At 35.0% G+C, this 17524-nt stretch overlaps 1 protein-coding gene and 1 non-coding gene across 2 annotated transcripts in view; one reads left to right on the top strand and one right to left on the bottom strand.

Annotated features, from left to right (window-relative positions):
* The first annotated feature begins 12154 nt into the window (after nt 1-12154).
* The window catches only part of Catspert (catsper channel auxiliary subunit tau), a 126546-nt gene continuing 121176 nt past the window's right edge, over nt 12155-17524 (top strand). Inside the window, 2 exon segments of the mRNA XM_026405358.2 lie at nt 12155-12215; nt 12655-12728. Coding sequence (XP_026261143.2) covers nt 12155-12215; nt 12655-12728 — 135 coding nt within the window.
* Nucleotides 13448-13554, bottom strand: LOC113194335 (U6 spliceosomal RNA). The gene has a single exon (XR_003302267.1). It is a non-coding gene; the product is annotated as a U6 spliceosomal RNA (small nuclear RNA).

Below are 17524 nucleotides of genomic sequence, written 5' to 3'. Positions count from 1 at the left end.
TCTTGATTAATAGAATCCTTTATTATCATATAATGATCTTCATTGTCTCCTTTTACATTTTTGACTTAAAGTCTATTTTGACTGATAGTATGTATAGCCATGCCTGTTCTCTTTTAGTTTCTATTTGCATAGACTATAAGCCTATGTGTGTTTTGCCTTTTTTTTTTTTTTTTTGACAGTGCTAGGGATTGAACCTCAAGTGTGCTAGGCTCTACTATTGAGCTATATTCTTACCCCCCATGTGTGTGTATTTTTTTTTGTACTGGTTATAAACCCAGGGGCAGTTAACCACTGAACTATATACCCAGCCTACACCACCCAACATCCCATCCTTTTTTTGGGGGACAGGATCTCACTAAGTTGCTTAGGGCCTTGCAAAGTTGCTAAGATTGGCTTTGAACTCATGATCCTCCTGCTTCAATCTCCCAAGTAGCTGGTATTGCAGACATGTCACTGTGCCCAGCCCCAGGTGTGTTTTTAAAGCTGAAGTGAATCTTGCAGTATATACTTAGGTTTTGTTTTTGTTTTAGTCATTTGACTTCCTGTGTCTTTTGATTAGAAAATTTAATCCATTTACATTTAAAGTAATTGTTAATAAGTAAAGACTTATTGTCCTCTTGTAACTTATTTTCTGGCTATTTTGTAGTTCTTTTATTCCTGTCTTCTTCTTTTACTGTATTCCTTTGTGATTTGATGATTTTCTATAGTGGTTTGTTTTGATTTCTTTAACTTATCCACTGTAAGTTTTTTTCTTTATATGGTTACCATGTGGCTTACATAAAATATCTTATTTTCTTGTATGGGAGGGTGCTGGGCATTGAACACAGAGGCTCTGAACCACTTAGCCACATCCCCAGTCCTATTTTGTATTTTATTTAGAGACAGGGTCTCACTGAGTTGCTTAGTGAGACCATTGCTGAGACTGGCTTTGAACTTGTGATCCTCCTGCCTTAGCCTCCCGATTACAGGCATGTACCACCACACCCATCTATCTTACAGTTTTAATAGTATTTTAAGCCTGTAGCAACTTGATTTTAATACACAAGAACTCCACCTTTTTAATGCTTCCCACCCATTTTATGTTTTGATGTTACTATTTACATCTTACTGCATTGTGTATTCATTAACAAATTATTGTGACAAAGTTATTTTTAATACTTTTGTCTTTTAACTTTTATACTAGGGTTTAGTGATTTACATATCACTATTATAGTATTAGAATATTCTGAATTCAACTGTGTAGTTATCACTAACAGTTCATACTTTTGTATATTTTATGTTATTAATTAACATGTTTTTATTTCAGCTTTAAAAACTCCCTTTATTATTTCTTATAAGACAATATAGTGGTGATGAATTCTCCCAAATTTTATTTGGAAAAGTTTTATCTTGCCTTCATTTCTGAAGGATGGCTTTGCTGAATAAAATATTTTTGGTTGACAGGTTTTTGTTTTTGTTAGTCTGTCCCCCCCCCCCCCACAACCCCATTCAACACTTTTAGTATATTATCTCATTCTCTCCTGGCCTGGGAATTTCTGCTGGGAAATCTGCTGATAGCCTTATGAGTGTTCCATTCTATGAAATAAGTTTCTTTTCCCTTGATGTATTCAAAATTATCTTTGTTTTTTAACGGTTTTATTATAATTTGCTTTGGTGAAGTCTTCTTTCAGTTGAATCTGTGTGGGGACATATGAACTTCATATAGTAGGATGATCACATAACTTCCCAGATCCAGAAAGTTTTCAGCCATTATTTCTTTAAATAAATGTTTTTTCCTCTTTCTCTCTTTTTTTGGACTGCTCATAATGCATATACTGGTTTGCTTGTTGGTGCTCCATGACTCATGAAGGTTTTTTTCATTCATTTTTTCTCCTCTGACTGAATAGTTTCAAGCAACTTGGGTTTGAGTTCACATATTCTTTCTTCTGCTTTATGAAGTCTACTTTGGGTATTCTTTGTTGCATTTTTAATTGCATTCCTTGTGTTAATCAAACTGAAGAGTTTGGTTCTTTTAATAATTGCTTTCTCGATATTGAACTTCAAATTTTATTTCTGATTTGCTTTTCTGATTTTTGTTGAGTTGTCTGTGTTCTCTTGGAGTTCACTAAGTCTCCTTAAAACAATAATTTGAAATTAGTTGTCCAGCAATTCATAGATCTTCATTTTTTTTTTAATTGGAAAATTATGTTTCCTTGGTGGTATCATGTATTCTCTTTCTATTTTTTTTGGGGGGGGGGTGTTTCTTTTTCTTTCTTTGTTTTTGGCAGGCAGGGGTGGGGGGGTGTTTCTTATAGCCTTATGTTTATCTGTGCATTTGATGGAGCAGTTACCTTTATGAACTTTGCAGATTGGTTTTGATAGGGTGGATGTGATTAGGCTGACTGAATGGGCTGTTGGCTTCTGGCTCCAGGGAAGACCAGTGGCATAGCCTTTGTGCATCTCTATTATCTGGGGTCATAGTTGGTGAAGGGGCTCTTAACAGTCAGTCTTCAGACACTTTTGGTGGTATTGAGGGCTCGTGGGGTATTCAGTGATGATGGCTTCTGGGAATCTCCTGACAACTTTTTCTTCCATGAGGGATGCCATAGCTGAGGAGAACACCTCTTGGCACCAGGTTTAACTTGAGGACTCTGAGATCTGATGTTCAAGCACCTGAGCAGATTTGGAACCATTGTCTAGAGTGTGGGTGCTCATAAAGCAACAGCAACTCTGGGGTCCAGAGGCTGGGTAACTATAATGGCAGGAGCTTTCTTACCTGAGATGTGGGCGTCCACAGTAGCCTTTGAGCTGGGTCTGGAGAACAGGTATGGACAGAGTGGCCACAGAGCCAAAGTTGGATTGTGAGCATGAACAAAGCAGTTGCAGAGCCAAGATCTGAAGTGCAGGTGCATGTGGAGCAGCATTAGCTCTGGGATCTGGAGTATATGTGGAGTTTGGGGAGGAATGGAATCCCTGGTCCTGGAGTGGTGCAATAGCGGCTCGCTCTTCAAGAATGATTGCAGTAGTGGTGGTTATCTCAGTAGTGAAAGATGTGTCCACTGTAGAATGGGTCACTGGGACTGATACCAAAGAACAGTATTGCGTCCTGTTCTGGAAAGTTGTGGGTAGTCTTCAGCTGTTTTGGTAATCGAGGTCCTGAGCAGCAAAGGCTACCAGGTTCTCCATGGAGCAGGCCAGTGTGAATCATGATAGCATTTACTCTGTAGTTAATACAGATAGTTTGTGCCCTTCCTCATTGCTCCTACATATCTCCATTAAACTGATCTCCCTAGTGACCCACTGTTGCTTTACTATTTTGATATAGGTTTCTAATTGGACTCTTTTGTCCTCCTAGAGCTATTTTTGTTTGTGGTTAGCTGATTTTGTGTGTGTGTGAGTGTGTGTGTGTGTGTGTGTGTGTGTGTGTGACGGGAAGAATGCTAGTATCTCCTACTCTGTCATCTTGCTGATATCACCTTTCTATTATTTTGCCTTTAAATGTTTGATAGAATTCACCAATGAAACCATCTGGGCCTGGGTTTTTTATTGTGTAAAATTTTTAATTATTAATCCAATTTCTTTTTGTAAATCTTTTCATATATTCTTTTTCTTCTTGAATCAGTTTTGGTTATTTGTGTCTATTTCTTTCAATTCATTTAAAGTGTCTAATTTTTTAGTATAAAATTGGTATAGTTGTAGTAGTTACCTTACACAGCAAAATAGACTTTGGAAATATAATGAAATTTAGAATACTGATACGGAGAGATTATTCTGTGCCCTAGATGTAATCAATGTGTCATTAAATGAGAGTGTTGGAGATTTGTACACGAACAGAAGGGGAAAAGGCAATGTGATTACAGAGGAAGAGACAGTCACAAATCAAGAAATGTTGGTTGCCATCAGAATCTGGGAGAAGCAAGAACTTCTTGTAAACCCTCCTGAGGGAGAATGCCAATGGTAGTCATCTGATTTCGGCTGAGTGTTAGACTCAGACTTCTGGCACATGTTTGGAATCTGGCAGTTTAAAGTCTTCAGAAAGGCAGATTTAGCAAAGCAAGATATGATAATAGACATCTAGGGCTGGGGATATAGCTCATTGGTAGAGCACTTCTGTAGTGATTCATGAGACCTTGGGTTCAATCCCTTAGCCCTGTAAACATATACACACACACATACACACAGGCATCTAGTTGCAATACTATAGAAGTAGTCTAAATTTCTTTGATTGTGTAACCTTTATTAGTAGAAACATGAGTATTTATCAATTATCAATTTATCAGTGTTTCTATGTATATTCATACATTATTTAAAATACTATAATTTATTTGTAAATTCTGAAATACAAAAAATTAAAAAGTACATGTATGAAGACACGAATTGGTGTCAACATACTTTATATATAACCAGAGATATGAAAAATTGTGCTGTATATGTGTAATAAGAATTGTAATGCATTCTGCTGGATTTGTTTTTTTAAAAAAATCAATAAAAAATGATCAATAAGTAATATTTTTAAAAATGACTTTTAGCTGTATTTTATTTATTAATAGTATAAAACCAAAAAGCATTACTATGTTTAAAAAGTGTGATTTAACACTTTGTCATAATATGATTTGAAGGTCTGGTTCTAAAGTCAATTTATTTCAGTGTTTGATTTTCAATTCTGTTACATTTGAACATGATATCTTTAAAGATTTGAAATTCCATATGGAAGAAATGCTTCTTGGTTGGTAAAAATCATTATTTTAAGTTTCTATTCTGTTATACAAAACTTTTAGTTTCAGTAAAATTCCATCTCCTATGATTAAATTAATGCTTGTAAACCAATTGGGAAGTATTGCATTTTATTTATATTAAAAAGAAAAATGATTTCTAATCTTCTGAAACTCTTGGAGACTTTTAAACAAATAAGAAAGTTGTTTCCAAGTTTTTAAAATATGAAGCTATGACGCTGTGCATTGATTGGCACATCATTTTCACACACTCAAAATAATGTTAGATGGAAATATTCCAAATGCTTTCAAATATTCTCACTTTAACGTGAGTATATTTCAAAAAGATGTTTCTTTTCCTATTAATTATTAAAGTACCATGACCTAACTCTGGAAGGACAGATTTTTAAAAAATGTATTTTAAAATATCTACTAGTTTACATACTAACACCCATTTGTCATCACAGAAAAGCCAGTAAATTTGGAACATTTGTCTTTTTATAAAATCAAAGTGTGTGACATTTCTTTACATTTTTCAACTTTTTTTTTCCTGTGCTAGGGTGGGAACCTAGACTCTGCTATTTGCATACTCTACCACTGATCTGCACTTCCAGCTCAAAGAATTTAAATGTTAGGGTTAGGAAGAAGAAGTAGAAGCTAACACACCTATATGCCTGGCACAAGGTAAACATTTAGTTAAAAATGTTTTCTAATTTTTTTTGAAGCAGGGTCTCGCTGAATTGCCCAGGCTGGCCTCAAACTTGTAACTCTCCTGCCTCAGACTTTCACATAGCTGGGATTACAGGTGTGCACTATCATGCCCAGTTACATTTGCCATCTTTGTTATTATTTTATTTCTTATCGGTTGTTTAGCAGACTAGACATTCAGTTATATAAGGTAACACAATTGATCAGTCCACTTAATTAGCAAATGCAGTGCCCTGAAAAAACAAGGAAAGTATGAGGCACTGTTATGAACCCAACTGAGTGTGAAACACTTCCTTAGGGTATTTGTCTGCTGCCCACAGCCAGCCAATTTACATTTACTTTCTTGTTGATTAAAAATGAAATTTCTAATATTTTCTCCTGCAACTGTAGGGATAAAGCCTGGAACCTGTTGTGGGTGTTCTTGTTTTTTCTTAGTTACAGAAAACTCCAGAGGATAAAGAGGAGTCATTGCTCTTGAGCTTGGTAGGGAAAAAGAAGATTGAAAAATATCTTTTTTGGGCTAATTCCACATACCTATAACTTGTGTGATGAATGGTAGGATCTGGATAATCAAATCAGTTAACTCATCTTATGTGGAAGTTGAGTTGGAGGAAGGTTGACAAAATTTTCCCTTTTTGGCAATATTTTTTTCTCTTCAAGCCAATTTTTAAAAAATATTTTTTAGTTATACATGGGTACAATGTCTTTATTTTGTTTATTCATTTTTATGTGGTGCTGAGGATCGAACCCAGTGCCTCTACATGTGTGAGGCAAGTGCTCTGCCACTGGGCCACAACCTCAGCCCCCAAGTTGTTTTTTAATCAGAACATTATATATATTAATAGTGGGATTCATTATTGCCATATTTATACATGTGCATAATGTAATTTGATCAATTTCATCCCCCAGTCCCTTCCTAATTCCTCTCCTCCCACCTCATGTTCTACATGCTCTACTCTGCTATTGTTGGTATTGTTACTATTTTGGCAACCATTTTTATATATTGAAACTGCAACTAGTTTTTACTTATCTGTCTTCAATACCAGACTGAAACTCTTTGAGAGTAAAAACACTTCAAGTTGGAAACTACCTTGTGCCAGGCATATAGTTGCGTTAGCTTCTACTTCTACTTCCTATTAATTATTATAATAATTAATTAATATAAGAATAGTGAGTACTCATTAGGGTTATAATTAATTAATGTAAGGATAGTGAGTGCTCAATTAGGGTTAGGAAGTAGAAGTATTCTAGGAAAATGCAAACATGTAGGCTAGTAGGTCTTCAAAGAAAAATATGGAATGGAGCAGAGTGGATCAAAAAAAGTCATTGGAGAAGGAAGTGCAGAGAATGCATATGATACACAGACTTTTTAATAGAAGTGCCACAAGGGGCTTCTATTCAAGGTGGAGCAAGAGGTATAGAGATGAATGGCATGGTGAAATTAACTGAAATCAAAATTCTCTGCAGGTTCAGGAGAAATTCTAGGTGGAGTCAGAGGCTTTATGAGATATGTTTAGAACTGTTGCTCAAGATTCTGATAGGAATTTGGCAAAGGCTTATTTTACTGATGCTGCTGCCACTGAAAAGAGGTCTGTCCAGCTGAGGAAGGAAAAAGGTAGTAATGTGAGCAGGGAGGCTCTATCTCATCTACCCACCCCCCTCTCAACCTCCAATAACCAGCCTTCTACTCTCTACTTCTGTGAGTTCTTTGTTTTTAGATTCCATATATGAGATTATGAAGTTTTGGTCTTTGTATTCCTTTATCAGTTAGCATGATGTTCTCTAGGTTCATCCATGTTATTGCAAATAACAGAATTTCCTTCTTTTTATTTTTTAAATAAAAAATATTTACTTCATTTGGTATCATGCAGCATCTTTCAGAGTTCCATATAAATTTTAAACAAAGTGCTTAAGTAGAAACATTCAACTAGCAACACAAATACTTACCTTTTTTCCATATGGGAGGGAGTTATCTATATTACATCCATCTTATTCATTATAGAGGGTTATGTGAAACAGATTGCCTTGAATTTTAAAATTTCTATTAGAAAATCCGACCTGGAGTTTTTTTTCTGCAAAAATTACATATAAATTTAACATATTCATTGAACCTTATTACAGGCATTTTAAAATTATTTTATTTTAAAATTATAATTATTAGTGCATATTAGTTGCATGAAACAATGGTATTCATTATGAAAGTTCTGTACATACACATAATGTATTTGAATATGCATCCTCCCTATTTCCTTCTTTTTCCCTTTTCCCCCTCTCACTACTCACTTTTCCCTTCCCTAATATCTCCCTTCTATTTACATGTTATCTTCTTTCTCCTAGATTCTACATATGAGAGAAAACAGTGTAAAACAGTGTAATACTTGCCTTTCTCAGTTTCACTTACTATGTTGTCCAGTTCCATCCATTTTCCTGCAAATGGCACAATTTCATTCTTATTTCTGAAATAAAACTCCAGTGTGTGTGTGTGCACACATACATATATCACATTTTCTTTATCCATTAATCTGTTGGTAAGCTAGGCTGAATCCATAGCTAGGCCATTATGAATAGTGGTACATTAAACATGGATATGCAGGTATGCTGATTTCTATCCTTCTATCCTTCAAGAATAATTGAATAGCTGTATCATTTGAAAACTCCATCTTCAGTTCTTTCTTTTTTTTTTTTTTAAGGAAATTCCATTCTGATTTCCAAGGTGGCTGTTCTAATTTACATTCTAACCAATAGTATACGAGGGTACCTTTTTTCCTTCAGCTGCAATAGCACTTATTATTTTTTGTGTTCTTGGTAATAGTCATTCTTACTGGGGTGAGATAGAATTTGAATGTAATTTTGATTTGTATTTTCCTAGTGATTAAAGATGGTGAACATTTTTTTTCATGTAATTATTGGCCATTTGGACTTCTTTGGAGAAGTGTATATTCAACTAATTTATTTATTAGATTATGTGTGCTTTTGGTAGCAAAAATTTTTAAATGAACTTGTATTTCTGATTCATGTTATGGTATTTAAAAAATTTAGTGCATTGTAGTTTTACATAATATATTATAATATTTTGGACATATTCATAAATGTATATAGCATAGTTTTCTTCATTTCAATCCCCATTATTTATCTCCTTCTGTTCTTCCTCCTTCGCTTTGATTGCTTTTCTCTATTGGTTTTCCTTCTGTGTGTTTATTTTTAATTGCTGCCTTATAGTTACATATAAAAATACAATACATTGTGATATACTCATATTGCACATAATAATAATTTGGTCAACTTTATTCCCTGGTTCTTCCCTTTTGCCTCCCCTCCTCACTCACCCTTTTCCCTGCTTCTACTTTGCTGCTCTCCATTCTATTTTTATGAGTTCTCCTTTTTTTATTCTTTTTTTCTAATTTCCATGTTTGGGAGAAAACATTTGACTCTTGACTTTCTAAGACTGGCTTATTTCACTTAGCATGATTTTCTCCAGTTCTATCCATTTGCCAGCAGATGACATAATTTCATTCTTCTTTGTGCTGAGTAAAACTACATTGCGTATATATTCCACATCTTCTTTATTGATTCATCTACTTCTGGGCACCTAAGCTGGTTCTATAACTTGGCTCTTGTTGATTGTACTGCTATTTATATTTATGAATCTATCATTATATAGCATGCTGATTTGATCTTTTGGATAAATATCAAGAAGTGGGATAGCTGTGTCATACGGTAGTTCCATTCCTAGTCTTTTTTTTAATATTTATTTTTTAGTTGTAGGTGGTCACAATACGTTTATTTTATTTATTTATATGTGGTGCTGAGAATCGACCCCAGGGCCTCACAAGTAATAGGCGAGTGCTCTACCATTGAGCCACAACCCCAGCCCCCATTCCTAGTTTTTTGAGAAAACTTGACCCTGCTTTCCAAAGTGGTATACTAATTTGTAGTCCCACCAACAATGTATAAGTGTACTCCCCCTAATATCCTAGCCAGCAATTCTTGTTATTTGTATTCTTTTTTGGATGGTGGGTCCTGGGGATTGAATTCAAGAGCACTTGACCACAGAGCCACACCCCCTTCCTATCTTGTGTTTTAGAGTTGCTTAGCACCTTGCTTTTGCTGAGGATGGCTTTGAACTCCTGATCCTCTTGCTTCAGGCTCCTGAGCCACTGGGATTATATGTGTGCACCACTGTACCCGGCTTGTATTCTTTTTTTTAAGTCGTCAGTGGATTATTTATTTATTTATATGTGGTGCTGAGAATTGAACTCAGTGCCTCACATATGCTGGGCAAGTGTTCTACCACTGAGCTATAACCCCAGTCCTTGTTATTTGTATTCTTGTTGATTGCCATTTTGAGGGTTGAAATGAAATCTTAGTGCAGTTTTGCTTTGAAATTCCATGATTGCTAAGGATGTTGAATATTTTTTCATATATTTGTCGGCCGTTTGTATTTCTTCTTTTGAGAAATGTCTAGATCATTCATCCATTTATTGAGTCAGTTATTAAGTCTTTTTAGTGTTAGGTCTTGTTCATGTGCGAGGAAAAAGTTCCTGTTGGAGGATGGGCTGGCTGTCAAATAAAAACTATGTAAATAGTACCATGAAATAAACATGAGAGATCAGAAATAATAAATGATGGACTCAACTGACCAGAGGTGTACAGCTTCTAACACAAAGAAGGAGCCCATGCTTGCTTTATATATAGCGGTACAGATCAAAAGGGTTTGATAGGAGCTTCTAGAAAAACAGGAATAGGGGTAGGGGTAAACAGGATCTTTGGTTCTTAATGGGTCATGCCCATCTCTGGTGTTGTGCTTAACCTCTGATGGAGCTATATAGGAAGTCACATGAATTGGGCATTCTCAAACCAGTAGAGTTATGCTGGGAGTTCCTGATACCAGACTTTCCTGCATAATGGCTTCCATGTTGATTCATGCACAGTTCATGGATGGCTCCCCACACATTTTTTAAATGCAAATGATGGACCATTATTTTGAGTTCCTAGGTCCTTGTTCTGAGCGTATGCACCAAAAAGAATTAGTAGCAAACATATCATTCCAATAATATACCATGCAGAATGTTTCAACATATTTCCAGGATTAAAGCCATTCAATTCATGAAGTATCTGATCAGCTTGAGATGCAGAATCCATAAGATTGATTTTACTTTTCTGAATATCCTGGATGTGATGATGTAATAAATGAATTGAATCTTCTCCAGAAGAGCCGAGCTATTATTATTGCTATGCCAAATACCCAATAGATGATTTTTAACCTTTTACCAATCCTATTGGGAAGCATTATATTTGGCAGTAACAGACATACTTGGAGTCAGCATGGCATTTAAGCCTTTGTTTAAATTTGAGAAAGGAAAGCTCATTACTTGTATTTATGACAGTAGTTTCCAAGGCATTTTAGTTTCAATCTTCTCATCAATATTATCTGATTATGGAGGGCTTTAGAAGTATTTTGAGCAAAATTATTAAGAAAATTTGCGTGTTGAATGTTTTGAGATATAGCTACTGAAGCTATTACTGTAGATGCCATAAAGGAGATTAAAGCGGCCACTCCAAGAATTATGAGACCAAGAGCTCATTTGGCTCTGGTTATCTGTTTTAAAAGTTGAACACCAGCATCAGCATACCATTGTTGTGAAATATTGGCTGGCAGTGAGACAGGAGAGTTCGTGAAGGATTAACATTCCTCTCTCTGTTAAATCTAGTGATGTAATTAGATTGCATCTTTTATAGGCTACAAGATATTTTTTACCTTTTTTTCTTAAGTCTTACAGTTACAGTAATTAAGGCATAAGGAAATTGAACACAGGCTCTCAGGCCACAGAGATGCAAAAATTGCCCTTTTTGCAATTCCTGCCTACAAAGTCAAGCATATGGCCATCTGTTTAATGTAGAAAAATTGAGGCTGCAATTAAACACCAGAGATCTTTTTGGATACCACCTTCACTGAAGATTAGAATATTACCAATGAAACCTCCAGGGGTCATGACATCCTTATGTAGTTGTCTTTTATCAATTCTTGGAGACCAATCCAAAATATATCCACCATTTCCAGAAGCTTTAAGTTGTACTGGAAAGACGTTTGCACATTCCATCCATTTAGGAAAGGTGCAAAATTCTATTGCAGAATGATTAGGGCAGTAAGGTATTGGTGGATGTTCTGTGGACTGGCTTGTTATGAGAAAGTCCCATTTTAATAACTGTCTGGACATATAATCTTGAGTCCCATGGGCCAATACAATTGGCTGGTCTAGGTCCCCCAAATGCTGTCTTTTTCTTTAAACATCCAGCATGTTTATTATGGGACCAGCATATAGGTAGTTGCCTACTGTAGCCAGTATAATTAGATTCAGTCACATGGATGGGTGTAATGTGAGTATCTATAAAACCTTCCATCATATGAGTAAATACTGGGATGGATTCTCCAGTCCATACCACTGGATGCACTAAAGGTAAATGGGTCCAATAAGTTTCTCCAGGGCCCCTACTTACGTGACAGCTCAATAGCGCTATCATGGCCACAAACATTATGGTTGGAGACTTTAATTTTTACTTGTTGATGAACCATCTGCTCGGTCTGTTGCATTAGATTCTTTAGTTGTTTCCACAAGGGCACAAGGGCACATGTTTGATCCAACAAGATCTTCCTCACCCTTTTCCTCCTTATTAGCTTCCTGATCTTGCTGGGGATCAGGGCTGACATCTCTGGATTGATCTTTAGTCATTTGAACTTTGGCTCCAGGTCCTCCATGCCTGATGGCACAATCAGGTACCCAAATAGGATGAAATGCACCTTCTGGGAAAACACAAGTATGACCTCTACCCCTTATGATCTCTACCCCATATGATCACTGAATCTTGTTTTTTGCATTGTCCTGTTTGTAGATCTTTCCACCAAACTAGGCCCAAACAGACCTGTTATAGCAGAAGATATGTGTCTCTTGGTAGCAGTGTGACCTTAGGAATAACAATTTGAAAACTTTAAAACAAAGCATGATTAAGGTTATTTTGTGGGGTCTTATTTCCCACTTTTTGTTTTTTGTGATTGCAGCTTAATAAATAAATGGCTTGACCTTGAGGATATAAGGAATGCCTGTTTTATGATCAATATGAAATTGGTGGCAAAACTGTTGACAAGAACTAGTATAAGATGGAGCATTGTCAGTTTAAAACTAATAAAGGACAGCACAATACTGCAAAAGCAGCTAGGCAATGAGAAATAACATGTTGAACATTCTCTTTTACACAGGCAGTGGCAAAGATAAATCGAGAATAAGTCTCAACAATAACATGAACATAGCAATTTTTGCCAAACTGAAGGATGTGAGTTACATCCATTTGCCATAACTAATTTGATCATAAACTGTGTGGAAGAATGCCCTGGGTAGTTTGATGGGAATTGCATTGAATCTATAGATTGATATTAATTCTACCTCTCAGTGAACATTGTAGGTATTTTCATCTTCTGTTCTTCAATATTTTATAATTCTCATTATGAAAGTCTTTAATCTCTTGTTAGATTTATTCTCAAATACATTTTTTGAGATTATTGTGAATGGAATAATTTTAAACTTTTTTTCTCAGTGCATTTTTTAATGGAATATAGAAACAGTTATTGATTTTTGTGTGTTGATATTGTATCCTATAACTTCAGTGATTTGCTTATCTAGATATCTTCTGGAGGAGTCTTCTAAGTTTAGCATTATGTCATCAGTAGAGATGTTTGACTTCTTTTACTATTTGTATCACTTTAATTTCCTTCTACTATCTGATTATTCTTGCTACAGTTTCAAGAACTATATGAAATAGGAGTGGTGGAATGAACATCCTTGTCTTATTTCTGATTTTAGAGGAAATGCACTCAGTTTTTCTCCATTTAGTATCATGATGACTATGGGTTTAGCATATATAGCCTGGATAGTATTCAGGGATTTCAGGGATGTTCCTTCTATACCTAGTTTCTTCAGTGTTTTTTTTTTTTGCCAATTTTAAATACAGTTATTTAAGACATTATATTTTCCCCTTACAATACGGTGTTTATAAAAAATATGGAATGCTTAACGAATTTGCATGTCATCCTTGCTCAGGGGCCATGCTAATCTTCTCTGTATCATTCCAATTTTAGTATATGTGCTGCCAAAGCAAGCACTCTTCAGTGTTTTTTACATGAATGGGTGCTGAATTTTGTCCAAGACTTTTTCTGTATTTATTGAGATGATCATATGATTTTTGTCCTTGATTCTATTTATGGGATGAATCACATTTATTGGTTTAAATATATTGAACTAAACTTGCATCCCTGGGATGAAACCCACTTGATCATGACATATAATCTTCTTAATGTGTTTTTGGATGCAGTTTGCAGATATTTATTTAGGATTTTTGCATCTGTGTTCATCAAGGATTATGGAGAACAGTGACTTGAACCATAGTCTCTGATCGCCTGTGGCTGCTTTGCACTGGAAACTTCCTGTGAAAAGGTACAGGTCAAGATGTCTCAGTTGCTATGGTGATGCTGGGCTGAGGAGGCTCTGTTCAAAGGTGCAGAGCTGTTGTCAGTTGAGACTTTGAGCTCAGGCACCAACTCCTGGGGATAGAGAATTCTGGGCATAACAAGATAATCCTAATATCTTGCCAGTCCTGCATTCTTCAGATTTCCTTCTTTGCTGAAACTTTCCCACAAATAACCTTTTAATGAAAAAAATCTATGTAATAAACATGCTGTACTAGCTCTGGGTCATTATTCCTCTATCAGAAGGTTATATTCCACCTAGCCCCAGAATTTTCAATCTTGTTGCTTGATATTGGTCTATTTAGGTTTTCTATATTCTCTTGGTTCAATTTGGGTAGGTAAAATGTGTCTATAAATTTGTCCTTATCTACCAGATTTTCCATTTAGTTTTAAAAATAGTTCCTTATGATCTTCTGTATTTCAGAATAGTCCTTTATTCTGTATAAAATAGTCCCTTATGATTGATCTTCTGTATGTCTGAGGTTATATCTCCTTTTTTAAATCTCTAACTTTGTTGATTTGGGTCTTCCCTCTCTTTTGGTTACTTTAGTGAAGGGTTTATCGATGTTGTTTATCTTTTCAAAGGACCAACTCTTGGTAATACTAAAAATACATTGTATAGTTTCTTTCCACCTCCTCCTCTTTTCAACCCTTAGTTATTTCCTGTGTTCTCCAGGTTTTGGAATTAGTTCACTCCTGCTTTTATAGGACTTGAGATTAAAGATTAGGTTGCTTATTTGGGATCTTTCTTTTAATATGGTCAGTTAATGTTATAAACTTTTCTCTTAGAACTGCTATCATAGTACCCCAGAGGTTTGATATGTTTTATCACTATTCTCATTTGATTCAAGGAGTATTTTAATTTCTCCTCTCATTTACTATATGATACATTCCTCTTTTAAAAGATTATTGTTCAATTTCCATGGGTTTATGTAGTTTCTATAGTTTTTTCTTCCTAATTTCATTCCATTATGATTTGATAATATGCACAAGATTATATCAATTTCTTTGTATTTGCTAAAACTTATAAATTGCCTGTTTTGGAAAAGATGCCTTGATTTGCTGAGAAGAAAGTAAATTCGGCTGTTTTTGGATGAACTATTCTATAGATATCTTTTAGGACCATTTTATTTATAGTATTATTTAGGTTAGAAGTATCTTTATTGATCTTATGTCTGGATAACCTGTCTATTTGTGAGAGGGGTGTGCTGAAATCCCCTAGTATTATTGTATTGGGGTCTATCTTGGATTTAATGTTGAGAAGTATTTATTAAATATAATTAGGTACACTGACATTTGGAGCATATGTATTTATTATTGTTATATCATCATGTTGGATTTACCCATATGTAGTGACCTTTACCCATATGTAGTGATCTTGTCTCTTTGGATTAATTTTTGCATGAAATCTACCTTGTTCCATATGTCCAACCTACTCCTACTTGTCTTTAGATTTGCATGGAAAATCTTTTCTTTTTTCCTTTTTAATCCTACATTTAGCCTGTGGATATCTTTGGTAATGAAATGAGTCTCTTGAAAACAGCATGTAAGAATGGGAAGTTATACTTAACGTACGTGTAATATGTCAAAATACACTCTATTGTCATGTATATCTAAAAAGAACAAATAAGAAAACAAAACAGCATATAATTGTATCTTCTTTTCTTCTTTTATTAAATCCATTCTACCACCCTATGACTTTAAGAGTTGAGACCATTTACATTCAGTGTTATTATGGACAGATGTTTGTTATTCCTGACACTTTTGTTTGTCTGCTGTATTTCTTTGTGAGTGTTATACAGGAGGGGTAGTTATTTTTTAATATTAAATCATATAAACTGCACAGATTAATTAATGGGTTTGACTGACATTTCCACACATGTGTGATGTACTTTTATCATATCCACCTCCCTTATCAGTCCCTCTCTCAGCATTCTCTTCCCCCTTTCCATCAGTCCCTTTTCCTTTTTGTTTTTGTTTTTTTAAAGTTTAGTTTCCACTATGAGAGAAAACACTTAATACTTGTCTTTCTGAATCTGGCTTATTTCACTTAACAAGGTGACTTAGTGGGGAGAGGGGTAGAACAGTGGTTCAAGCACCAGATTTTGAAATGGGACAAAATTGGATTTGAGCTACTTTTTGGGGGGTTCTTTTTAGTTATACACGACAATAGAATGTGTTTTTACATGTCATACATATATGAAGTATAACTTCCCATTCTTGTGGTTGTACATGATGTGGAGTTACACTGGTCATATATTCATATATGAGTATAGGAAAGTTATAATCTAATTCATTTTATTGCCTTTCCCAGTCCCATTCCTTTTCCTTTCCCCCATTCCCCACTGTCCAATCCAATAAAATTCCACTCCTCCCTCCCCTCCAGCCTATTATGAGTCAACATCCACATATCAGAAGATTTGGCCTTTGGTTTTTTGGGATTGGCTTATTTCACTTAAAAAAAAAACTATCTATTTACCAGCAAATGCCATAATTTCATTCTTTATGGCTGGGTAATATTCCATTGTATATATGTACCACATTTTCCTTATCTATTAATCTACTGAAAGTAACCTAGGTTGGTTCCATAGCTTAGCTGTTGTGAATTAAGCTGTTATGTACATTGATTGATATGGCTTTATCACTATAGTGTGCTGATTTTAAGTCATTAGTATATATGCCGAGAAGTGGGATAACTGGGTCAAATGGTGGTTTCACTCCAAGTTTTCTGAAAAATCTCTATACTACTTTCCAGAGTGGTTGCACCAATTACAGTCCCACCAGCAATGTATGAGTGTATCTTTTCCTCCACATCCTTGCCAACATTTATTGTTAACTTATATTCTTGATAATTGTCATTCTGCCTAGACTGAGATGAAATCTTGATTTTGTTTTGATTTGAATTTTTCTAATACTGGAGATGTTGAACATTTTTTCATATATATGTTGACCATTTGTATTTCTTCTGTGAAGTGTCTGCTCAGTACCTTTGCATATTTATTTATTGGGGTATGGGGTTTTTTGGTGTTAACTTTTTTGTGTTCTTTATATATCCTAGAGATTAATCTGAGGTACAGGTGGCAAACATTTTGTCTCATTCTGTAGGCTCTTTCTTCATGTTCTTGACTGTTTCCTTTGCTGTGAAGCAGCTTTTGAGTTTGTATAGTATTATTTATTGATTTTTTATTTTACTTCTTGTGCTTTAGGAATCTTGTTGAGAAATTCAGTTTCTAAGCCAACATGATGGAGAATGGGGCCTACTTTTTCTTCTAGTTAGGCACAGGGTCTCTGGTCTAATGCCTAAATCCTTGATCCACTTTGAGTTGACTTTTGTGTAGGATAAGAGATAGGGGATTAATTTCATTTTGCTACATATGGATTTCCAGTTTTCCCAGCACCATTTGTTGAAGAAGCTATCTTTTCTCCAATGTATGTTTTTTGGCACCTTTTTTTAGTATGAGATAACTGTATTGATGTGGATTTGTCTCTGTGTTTTCTATTTTGAACCATTGTTTTTTTTTTTAAATATTTATTTTTTAGTTTTTTTTTAGGTGGACACAATATCTTTATTCTTCATTTTTATGTGGTGTTGAGGATCAAACCCAGT

This window comes from Urocitellus parryii, chromosome 1 (genome assembly GCF_045843805.1).
Source record: "Urocitellus parryii isolate mUroPar1 chromosome 1, mUroPar1.hap1, whole genome shotgun sequence".
NCBI classification, from domain to species: Eukaryota; Metazoa; Chordata; class Mammalia; order Rodentia; family Sciuridae; genus Urocitellus; species Urocitellus parryii.
The sequence above is the reverse complement of the archived record's forward strand: the minus strand, read 5'-3'. Positions and strand labels throughout refer to the sequence as shown.